General features: G+C 38.5%; 1 protein-coding gene across 1 annotated transcript; it reads right to left on the bottom strand.

Moving 5' to 3' along the window:
- Nucleotides 1-1,631: 1,631 nt before the first annotated feature.
- Nucleotides 1,632-11,385, bottom strand: ttl (tubulin tyrosine ligase). The gene is made up of 7 exons (XM_069179918.1): nucleotides 10,738-11,385; nucleotides 9,896-9,974; nucleotides 8,760-8,992; nucleotides 8,503-8,638; nucleotides 7,870-8,139; nucleotides 7,437-7,580; nucleotides 1,632-6,337 (listed from the first exon to the last, which is right to left on the bottom strand). Exons 1-7 carry the CDS (start codon nucleotides 10,904-10,906, stop codon nucleotides 6,220-6,222), a joined length of 1,149 nt encoding a protein of 382 aa, XP_069036019.1. The 5' UTR covers nucleotides 10,907-11,385; the 3' UTR covers nucleotides 1,632-6,219.
- Between the last annotated feature and the right edge of the window lie 283 nt (nucleotides 11,386-11,668).

Here is an 11,668-nt window from a genome sequence, read left to right as displayed (position 1 = left end):
AGCACCACAGAGTTTCCTTGACTCAGATTCGATCGGTTTGCTCTTGCTGTTGCTGTTGGTCCTCCAAAGGGCTGTTTGCTCGGGGAGCTATAGCATAGCTCGTATCTCCTTAGGTCCCTTAGACACCCGCGGTTCTCTAGTATGAGAATGTGTGCTTCGGGATTTAGACTTTATCTGAGAATAAAACTGCAATGGGTTCATATGGACCTTGCTGTATGAACGTACTGTATGAAACTGAATACCTTTAGAGAGGTCCAACGAGCGACAAGCGCCGGAGCATCATGTTTAAAGGTTGGGAGCGCAACTAGGCGTTGTTTGTCATGTTTGAAGTCATGGTGGGCAGCTGCGTCAGCAAGCGTAGGCTGCAAAGGAACAAGTAATAGGTTTATTCCACGCTGAAAAGAGAAGAAAGAAAATGCACACGTCACATCTGAAGAAGGCTCCACTGCCGAAACGTTGTGTTTTCTTCTTCTTTTTTAAGCATGGAATAAACTATTACTTGTTCCTTTGTATGTTTGAAGTCATGTGATTATGAACGTGATATGAGCTTTGCTAACACGTGTATAATGTAGTATGTGACTGTAATCCTACCAGAGGTTTGTTTGTTTAAGTCCCCCTGCAGAGATGTTGTCAGTGAGCTGAAGAGAAAAATCCATCTACAATATATACAAGGCATATCATTTTATTTATACCTGTAACTTTATTGTAACTGTGCAAGAAGCTGGCCACATTGCATATCATTGCATAATAACTCCCAGTTCTCTTTTTATATTCCATCAAACCTGAGACAGGCACTGATACTGCAGTAAGCATGGTTAGGACACAGTACTGGAACAACGGTGGAGGGCAAAAACGTGTGCTCTCAACACATATGAAATATAAAAGATCCTATCTCAAAAGATGTTTCAATTTGTCACAATCATGTCATTACCCCCCCCCCACCTCCACACACACACAGTATTGTCAAAATATTATACTGTATATCGTGCTCTCCAAACATTGAGACAGCAAAATAAAAATGTGTTTTTGATTTATTGTCAGGCTATTTGTACTTGTGATCATGAGATTTATATTAATCTTATCATTCATATTAGTTTTAATCTAAGGTAATTCCATGCAAGCATTTGAAACAGTATTTGAAGGGCACTGTATATCATATCTCTCACCTCTGCTCCTTCATTTAGCAACTAAAGGACAGTAGTCCACAGTACACAACTACACCACGATGTGTGGAAGCATACTTCTAAAGAGAGAAGAAATGTATTGAAGAACAGTGAATGTCTTAAAATTCTCTTCAGGGCATAATCATTTCATGCAAAATGTATCCCGAGAGAATTAACAGAGATAGGGAGTTGAATTCTATTCTTCAACATTTGGTGCTACTTTGAGACCCTGGTTGTGTATTTCACCGAACAAACCACAAGGAAATTAATGCTTGTAAAGAGGTTTGTGAAGAATTCTCTACAATTTTAAACTGCTGGATGGTTTTGGACTGACTATAAACCTACTCCACAGAAACAGATTTTTAGAGAAATTAATAGAATATCTCATTTATATTGTAGGGGTAGCAAACATTATTTCCCTGTTTTGTACAAAGAAAGCTTTACATTAGCAAACACAAGGAGAGAAAGTCAGTAGAACACATCTTTATTCCTCATGGATAGTGTTTTAAATACAGATGCCAAGATACCATGCAATAATCTCTTCAGAGAATAACACAGTATTTGATTGACAGTTTATGTACAGCATACTACATACAGTATAGCATACTACAGTTGTATGATTTAAACTCCTGACTCAAAAGGTTTATCATGTGACTGACATACATCACTGCAGTTTTCCTCAGCAAAGTGCTACGAAAAAATTTTTTGGGATCCAGATATGTACAGCATATCCACACACCTGGCAGCATGTATAGCAGAATAATGTAGTAGTCCTCCACTTAACCTTATAGTTGATCTCCAGAGTCAAAACAGTACAGCACAGATGTTGTTATACAGCATTTTTACATATCAAAAACACTGATCATCACTTAGGTGTAATGCCTTGATTGTCTGCTCAGTAGTGTACTGGTGTTTTACCCAAACAGGATGCTGAATACAGTACAGTTCTTCACATGTGCTTTCTGATTTCAGAACTACGATCAAAAATTAACAGATCATCTTTGGTCACAAGTAGGGCCAAGATGGCTTATACAGAGATACTAGAACTGTGGTTTTCCTTCCACTGTATGAGGCCAAAGAAAAGTAGTTGCTACTGAGTGAAGTTCTTATTTAATCCAGTCATTTGTGTTCCATGAGAAAATAAAAATGGTGTTATGCAGTGAAAAACAGAGTTTTGTGAACAAGATCATTCTGCCAAAGAGGCAAGTGTTTAGAAAATACCATATTGTATGCACAAATCACATCAAAGCATAACTTTTCCTAAAATGGTGATAAATGGCAGTGTTGTGTTGCGTACTGTATATCCTTAAAAATAAGGTTAATTCAATAGAGATAACCTAAGACGTCTTTTGGTTCACACCCTCTAACCAGAGCACCAGGAATTCACTTTCATATTTTTCTTAATCAAGGAGAGATGAAAAGCGTAAAAGTGAATCATTGCTTTAAGGTTAATAAATAGGAAATGTTTGTGAATTGTATATGGTTTAAAATACTTAAGACAGGGACATTTCCTCAGGGATTGTCCCCTCCATACGTCACTCTTAAATATTCCAAAACAATAAGGTGTACAATATCTAGATAACAGACAAATACCCTTTCAGCTTTTTTAATGTTAAATTCTGATTACACATTCAGACATTATTAATTCTGTTGAAGATAATGTAACATCAGAAAACATGCATTTAATGTGTTTTACTCCAGTCTTCTGCAATCATTTCTTGTACTGCTCAATAAAGTCCCACTGTACACTTCATATGAAAGAGCACCCCTCTAACCAGCCCTACAGGACTGGAACTACAACAAATGTAGTTACAGACTACATGTGGCTGACTCCTCCACCTGCACGTGATAATTTAAGAAATGGTTCTTTGATTGTTGTTGTAGTGCAGAATTAGCTCTATAGGATAACTTTTTTGTCACGATTCACATAAATATGATATAAAAATGATTAAAACAAAAGTGAGGTAGATCTTCCTCAAAAAGCCTCCAACAATACAACTTACTCCACTTAGCAGGGAACAACCTTGCACAGTCCAAATGGTTTTGAATTACAAAATCAGAATGTAAAAATTAGATACACAGGAAATCTCACTGGACATCATTTTTTCCAATACAATCAATCTGAGTCGATAATGAAGGATCACTACCAACAAGACTCTTATTTAATTTAGCCCACTGGGTAGAAATGGTTACAGTTCAGAATTTAGAACAACCAGGTCCAATGTGACACAGATTGGCTACATTCCACATATCACAAGAGGACATTCCATTTAGGAAAACTGCTCTTGCACAGCACATAGAGCTACAAATTTATAATTCTGAATGAACAAAGTAAAAAACAGATTATGCAATAAGCATATTTAAAACTTTTCCTCAATTGCTCATTAATACATAAAAATGTGGGTGATTCCTTGGTGACTAATGTTATGCAATTCAAAGCCATGATGTCCCAAAAGGATGTAATATTACCTTAAGCACTGTATTTCCTATAAAATATTAAGCACTATCCTTCTAAACCTCTCGAGACTATTACTTTGAAATTCAGTGTAACATCAGTCACCACAGAAAAGACCTAGTGCAATTCATCTGAAAATTCATGTTAAATTATTTGCTGTTGAGCACAAACAGTTGAAAGAAACCTTTGATAAAACACCTGAAGTAGACCGGAGCACATGGGAGTTTCGTAACAAATTTTAATTCACTGATCTTTAATATATGGATTTTGTTCGGACATCAAACGGAAATGTTGTGTTGAGACCGAGATAACATCTACCATAATTAAAATTGTAAAAGGGAAATAGAAAAACACAGAATTTTTACTAATCTTAAAATAAATATTTTTGTTACTTAAGACTGAGCACGAGACTGGAGTACTTCACATAAACAGACAAACAGTTGCAAATATACACACAGAAATTACATGCTTTTAGGCCTGCACTCCCACATGCGTGCTAACAACAATCTACAAAGAACAATCACATCAAAATTCCTTCATACTAGAAAAAGCAAAACTACTTCTGCTCAGTGGTGGTCTTATACTGGTAGAGTTCATGCGGGAACCTAAGATTGCTTCAAGACTTACTGAATTGCTTAATAAAACATAAAACAATTGACATTTATTCCCAATTTCAGATTTTTAAACCTCGTTCATTTGTTTTGAAATCCATAGGTTGTCAGACAAAGTTAAGGGAATTGACTATAGAAAGAACACATTCTTAAGAAAAAACAATCTGTAGCTTGAAAACCTGCCAAACTACTGGATATTCTCCCACAAACGGCAGATGGGTCCAAGACAGGGTCCCTTGTGGCTCCTTTTAGTAGCCATTCCCTGTTCCTGCTGCTTACAGGGGCTCCAAACATTGTTTGATGGGTGTTACTGTGGCCAGTGGGAGATATTCAGGGTACAAGGGAATGCCGTGAAACTGGGACCTGAAGAAACATTTCCATGAGGAATGGCAATAAGCACCTGAGCTCAATGTAACCATGACAGCATGTACAGCAGGAGTGGAAAACAAAGGCCTTCATTGTCCAGTTCATTGACTATGAGATTCTAAATAGTGTTACTGCTCACGCACTGACTGCTCCACAGCTGTCATAACACAAAGGCAATAGCATTTGAGGTTAACATTTTTGTGTTCGATGATGGCCTGCAGTCATAACTTCTTGTATCTAATCTAAATAGCCTAGTCTTAACACTGTTTCTTGAGGCGGTAGAAAAGTACCTCCTGCATTTATTCAAAAAAAGAAAATGAGGCTACAATAGTATCAACCTATAATACCTATAAAGCCAACATAAATGACTCTTAGCACAGTAACTAGGTTACATTTTCTCTAGAACCTCCTCAAAGCTTCCATCTTTCATTTACTAACACTACTATTAATTCTTCTTCTTCCCCACTGAATAATTTTGATCCTTAAGATTAGTTAGACATGGAACACGTTTTTAAGTCCTTCAGTACTTCCTACTGATGAATATATTTAAAGGATGTCATAATATTGATGGAATTTTTCTTTGTCCGTGAAATTAAGAGGCTTCATTGATCATGTATTAATGACTTCACTGACTGCTTCCGCAGTCTCTTCAGGGTCGTTTGCACTGGTGAGGTTTTCTTCCAGGCACGTTCTGCTAGATTCTGTTCAAATCTTGTTCTGAAAATCCAGAATCTAGTAAAGGGAGGACACAAAGCTGATAATTCAACATTATTATAAGCTGATGATTGTTTTCCTCTCCAACCTGCGTCACAGTAAGCATGCAGGAAAAAGTGATCTTAAAAAGATGGCTATCAAAACAGGAGTTTAACTTCAGAGCAATCACAATAATTTTGGGATCAGTGGAATTTAAAAAATTTCTTAGAATTCTAGGGCAAGTGAAGGTTAACCAAATGTCACACAGTGGTACTGAAACAAAAGTATGACCCATACCTGCAAAACACTAGTTTGCATTACACACCAAATAACATTAGGCTACAGTAGCTCTGTTTTGATTAGGATATGGGGACAGGGATGTAAGGCACTAGAATCACAGGTGCTGAATGATAAATTAAAATAAGCCGGTCTTATAACCAGTCTTTCAAAATCTTGATGGCAGTACTGTATACCTTTTATTCCATCAACACAAATCCCCAACAATTTTCAAGTGCTTTTCTGACATTCATTTTTTGGAAGAGCTCATTTCTGTCATAACTTGTTCTACTTCTGTCTTTAGACATTCACCACCTCCAATGCAGGCCTCCTACATTTATTTTTGAGACTGTTAATACTCTTATATAGCACAGACAACAGTTTGATAATTCATTTAGTTCAATCGACTACAGAAAATCTTGAGGTCCTCTTTCCTCCATGGGATGTTCTTGTGAATACTCGTTACCTCACTAGCAGCAACACAACTTAAGGATCATTTTGAAGAACAGTCCAAATCCCTCTCCATGATTTTCTCTATGCAATTTGGACCCCTAAAATCCAATCAGATTAAAACCAGCAAAACCTGAAGTTATCAGGAGAGCATGATGTGGGTAAAGAAAAGATGCCTGATCACTAAATATTCAATATCTTCTGTTTACAGCTTGATAAATGTGGTCTGCTGGCTTGGCTGCTTTGAAGAGGAATCACTCAAGGTGAAGACACTGGAGATTGCTACATCCACTATCCCCTGACAGAGCTCTGGATAAAGTTTCCTGAAAAACACAAAGTGGAAAAATAGTATGATACATGCGTCTAGTTCAATAGGTCTGCAGTCCTGACAGGTTTCTAAACTATGTGTTACTCCTCAATAGTTAAAGACCTGGAAATCAAAAACCAAACACGTTCAACTAAGAAACCAATCCTTAAAACCCCATGCAGATCTTGACATTATCAAGCTTTCAGTTTGTCTTGTTTCTTTTAAAAATTCAATTTGTAAAATGCAGAAATTACTCATAAGAAAACACTTGTCTTTTACACTTCAGTTCTCAGTTTTTTCTCAGTGTGGCTGGAGGGTGAGTAGGGATCAGCTGTTTGAGTTTATGGAAAGAGTTTCCATGATCTCAAATCAATTTACTTAAACCAGGCGAAAGACGCTTTTGTAGTCTTTTGTTACACTATGTTATGTTCATGCTAAAGAGGAAAAACATAAAAAACATCATTTTCTGAATGTTCAACATGCACGAGCTAGCTGCACAATTGTTTTTTATTGGGTGAAAAGCTCTCCAATTTGTTAAGTGGCTCAGCAGTACTGGATAATTAAGCAGTGTAAACACTTTAAATGTAGAGGCTGACTTTTTACAGTATTATCTATCTCACTTCCATTTGATTTTGGCGCACAGGGAAGACGGACAGACTGAAGGTTATAACTCAGCTTCTGCACTGCTCACTTAGCAAGTAAAGGGTTTCAGGGCAAAATTAAATTCTACAAAACTGGAATGATGTGTAAAAGAAGGGAAAACTTCTGACATTGTTTGTTAGGCCGATTAATTTTCAGACAAGAATCGCACTGCAGCTGAGCACTCCAACCATTCCTGTGCAAACTATGCATCATAACAGTCCATGTTAAGGAGCAGCGTGGGGAATCTAAATTGCAAAGGTTCCAGAGGACAAACAATGGGAAATGAAATAAATAAAATAAGGCAGCAGCTGAAAAGACATAGGTTTATATAACACAGCTGTCACATATCCTGCATGACACTCAGATATTTAAATAAAACCTAACAACTATGGACATTACTCATACTGTAGGTCCACTTGGCATTAGACTTGACAAAAAGGGAATGAAGTGAAAGACTCGTGTTGATGTCTTACTGGGCACAAGCCGGTGCTCCATTGATCTCTATCAGCCAGACTTTCAAATCGCTGTCCACCATGAAGTCAAACCCAAACAGCTGGAAGCTCTGGTAGGAGAGGTGCTTCGTGCTAATCGCCGGCTCAATGCATGTCAGACAGCACCTGTGGGCCGAGATGACAGTGAAAGAGTCAATAAGACAGACGGTACATCTGAAGCTGCCTACACTCCTCTCATATTTAATTATACTGAAACAAATTCAAAGCATTTGTATTAAAACATGATACAGGCTCAGACAGCTCCTTATTTCTGCAGATGGGATTTTGCAAACAAATGGATATATGGTACTTAAGAAGCTATGATAAGGGGGTAATGTTTCACCCCAAAAAGAACAACTGCAAAAAAAAGGCCCTGAATTAATTTCAGATGCTGCTGCACAAAAGCTGCAGTTACCTTATTATCTGCTTGATTTGAGGTAAAATTGAAGTCTCCAGAGCTACTTTGTGAGCGTTTGATAAATACTGACGGAACTCCTCAAAGAACATCTCATTTCCCTCCTCATATTTGCCATAGTTTTTGGAGTGCTCCTTCTGGATGCAGTGGTTGGTCAGGTGGCTGGTTTTATCCTGAAAATCAGAGCTGTTGTATGGCTCGGATGAGGTGCGCAGCACGCCCTCTCTGTAGAGGTAGATGTTGTATTGGTGATCTACCAACACCCAGCTCCTGAGAGAAGAGAGTACACAGTCAGCCTCCCACTCAGTACTCCAATATCCTGCATTTTAAATAGCTGTCTGAGTGAGTCAGAACTCATTATGTGGTGGCTATCAACGCACTCAAATGAGCGAATACACAAATAAATGAAAATGCACGATGTCCAACCCTGCTCAAAATCTTTGCAGACTCAAGTACAAAAGACAAGAATTTCCTCTCAGATTCTTTCATTCTTCCCCATAGACCCTGTGCTCTGCGTTCACAATGTGTCAGCAGAAACCGCTATGCACTACACATCTCATTTGACCTCCTTAAATAAATAGAAGTGGTCTAGCACATCAGAAGAAAGTGAAAGAAAAGAAAAACGTTTCTCACCGGATGTCGAACTTGCGATGCCCGGGCTCTAACAGAAGAGGCCTTTCCAAGTATTTCTGAATGACATGAACTTGGCCTTGATTGTCAATGAATTCCAACAGCTGATTAGCATCCGAAGAGATTAGAATTCCAGCACCTGAAAACACATGATACAAGTACAATGCATGACTATTAAAGTATGCGACTGTGCATTACACAAAACACGCCTGTGGTGTTGGTGCAAAGTTATAGGACTGCTAAGAAAGCTGGATTTCCACCTTTAGCGCCAGCGGAGGATTTTGCTATCCACACTGTCCCCTCGCCGTTCTCTTTCTTCTGACTATAGGAGGCCAGGAACACCTCCCTCTCATCAGTCTTTGGGTGGTGCTTCATGTGGTTGATGCCGTTCTTGGCGGGAGCCACAGGGGTGTTGAGGTTGGTGGGATAGATCACATACGACTCGGGGAACCAGTTGCATGAATCTGACAGCTCTGGACTCGTCTTGATTAACCTGCAAAAATGTGAGGTTTACAATAAGGAACCAGAGACCTGATTTGCGCTGTGAGAAAATTGTCTTTCAAATATTTCATTGTGGGGTGGACAATTGGGCTCCTAAGGCACAGAAAGACAACTATGAAAGTCTTTGGGGCTTTAGAGTACAACTGGTCCTTTTCTATACCACTATTAATTGCTAAGATTCATTAACATGAGCCAAGCATCGCATTTGATTAACTATACACACCAAATAATGAATCTAAGTAATTCATTAGGCTTTGTAGGTATGTCAAATATCTTTCACCAGCTATCTGGGTCATGCTCATTCAAGAAGATTTTTAATTTAAAAGGTCACGAGTGTTGTCCATTTCTCCAAAACGAATTCAGGTTGAACCTTTCTAAAACTAAAGAAGAAACCTTATCTCTGCAGACCACTAAGCACTTTCACTACATTCATCAGAAAAAAAAAATAGAGATCTTAGTTCTTTCCACCGAGGCAGATCCGAAATACGCACGGGTAGTTCTGTAAAAAAGCCCATTCTTGCCCTTGCCCAGTGGATATACAATTTGGTTCAAATCAGGTGCAATGTGAAAGAAAACTGATCTTGCACACTGGGGGTGTCCTTGACCATACAAAAATTTGCATTGATCAGCAATAATCTGTCTAAAGACAGTAACACAGAATAAAGGTGCCAGCTGGAACTCTGACAGGTTGATGCCTTATGCATTTTATCGTGCCAGAGTGGGCTGGATTTCATTGATTTGATTTTCTCTCACATCACGGCCCCTGGCATTTTCATTCACGTGACATCAGCCTTCAAAACATGGAGTAGCCAAAGTCTCCCAACACAATCTTTTTATCGGACATAAGAAAAGCACTTTAATAATTAAAATGAATCATAGGAGGTAATGTACATACTTGACCAGAGATGCTTTGCGGCACAGTTTGTCAGCTCCTCTATAATAATTCACCAGCTGCATTAATCCGGGTTCATGACCTGATGACGAAAAGTCAGTTGTAGTAATAAAAACCCAGTACCATTGTAGATGAACATGAGCTGTCTTTCACCTGAAGTTAAAAACCACTATGACATTACTCATTATCATTAGTATATCATATATCTCACACTGACACAGAAAATATAAGTCATCTAGGGTCACAATTATAAATGCATAATTTGCCATGCTAATCTTCGTTGTCAAAGAAAACCTTGTTCAGTACAGTACTAGAATGATCACTGAAACTTCACTGTATAGAAGGAAGACATGAACAAGGGAGTGATCTCTAAAATTCATCCAAAGTGAATTTATTCCCAGACGCTGGAGCACAGCAACTTAATAACTGGAGTCTTCGTAATTAAAGATACGCTGCTGGGGCTGCATTCTCACAGAGAATGCTTAATTTACCCTTTCTGTTGTCCTCTGATAGCATTCCTATTACGGATGTCTGAGCCTTAATCTATTCAACCTAATTACTGTTTAGGAATTAAAAATTATTTAACAAACTTATTTTCCCCCCAAACATTAGATATAATAATAATGAATAATATGAAATAACCGGTATATGTGCAATACAATTTAGAACATTTTTATCATTTGAAATCTCCGGTTAAAAATTATAAATCGTTAATTCAAGCTATATTTCAAACGTTAACTATGAACAAACAACGCTTGGAATCGAAAGTACTGGGACAAAACCCTGACAGACATGAATAATGGTGTTTTTTTCAAAACCTGGGAGGGATACATTACAGTACTTACCGAGTCTACCAAATGGCAGTCTGTTCCTCTCCCCCAGCATTAAATTGAATCTGGGATTGTCTTTTTTTAGTCTCTTCCATTGTCCAGTAGAAAGAAGGATTTTGGAAACTTCAGCATAAACACTACTATTTTCATCTCGGGCGACGAATGTATACATAGTTATATTCATGCTATACAAACAGAATTCAGAATAACAGTAACTTGACCGAAACCTAATTTAATGTAACTCTTACCAAAGTACCCCGGAGCGTGAGTCATCTCTATCTGCAACAGCAGTGCCGGAAAATGTTCATAAGAAACACTCCGGGCTTCTGCAACGCATAATGCTGCCCGTTCAACACTTACAGTTTCAAGCACGCAATAATAATTATCAAAGACTAAATCTGGGTGTCCCGAGAAGCTACACGGTTGATTGTCCTAATTTTTTTATTTGAAATCACCTTCTTCATTTAACGTCATCAGAGCATCAGAATGCTTGAGGGCAGACCAGCATGATTTTTTGAAGACCACTACTAGAAGGCCAGTAATTCCAAGTTTTGCTCAAGAGCGAGATTTACGATCGTTTAAATCCCATCCTTCTGCTGAATCCACCCAAGCCTGCTTTTCCCTTTATTCCCATTTCCAGCTGTCAGCCCCCGGTGTCACATGGCCCGGCTCCGCGCAGCCGCAGACAAGCTAGGCGCGAGGGCTTCTGGGTATTGACGTTCGGCCCGCAAAGTGCTGTTCGATAAATGCGGCGCTTTCATTGAGCATCACTAACCAGTGCAGCCTGCTGTGATAAGAGTCTTCATTACATTTTGAGATTAAAAATAGATCAGTGCAAAGTCTTAGATCCCAAGCAGCTTTCTTTCTGGTGTACTAATTGAAAATACTACATGTCCCAAAGTGCATTGCTTCAGCCTTTCGAAGTCTGCCCCCAACAATAGCTAAA

This window comes from Lepisosteus oculatus, chromosome 17 (assembly GCF_040954835.1).
Source record: "Lepisosteus oculatus isolate fLepOcu1 chromosome 17, fLepOcu1.hap2, whole genome shotgun sequence".
NCBI classification, from domain to species: Eukaryota; Metazoa; Chordata; class Actinopteri; order Semionotiformes; family Lepisosteidae; genus Lepisosteus; species Lepisosteus oculatus.
Note: the sequence above shows the minus strand (reverse complement) of the source record. Positions and strands in the feature narration are given on the sequence as shown.

Bases quoted from the DNA above. Each gene is read 5' to 3' on its own strand.
- ttl (XM_069179918.1), bottom strand. From the start codon at position 10,906: ATGAATATAACTATGTATACATTCGTCGCCCGAGATGAAAATAGTAGT. The intron at 8,993-9,895 runs GTATGTACATTA...ACATTTTTGCAG, and splicing joins CGCAAAGCATCTCTGGTCAA to GTTAATCAAGACGAGTCCAG. The intron at 6,338-7,436 runs GTAAGACATCAA...TGTGTTTTTCAG, and splicing joins GGAGCACCGGCTTGTGCCCA to GAAACTTTATCCAGAGCTCT.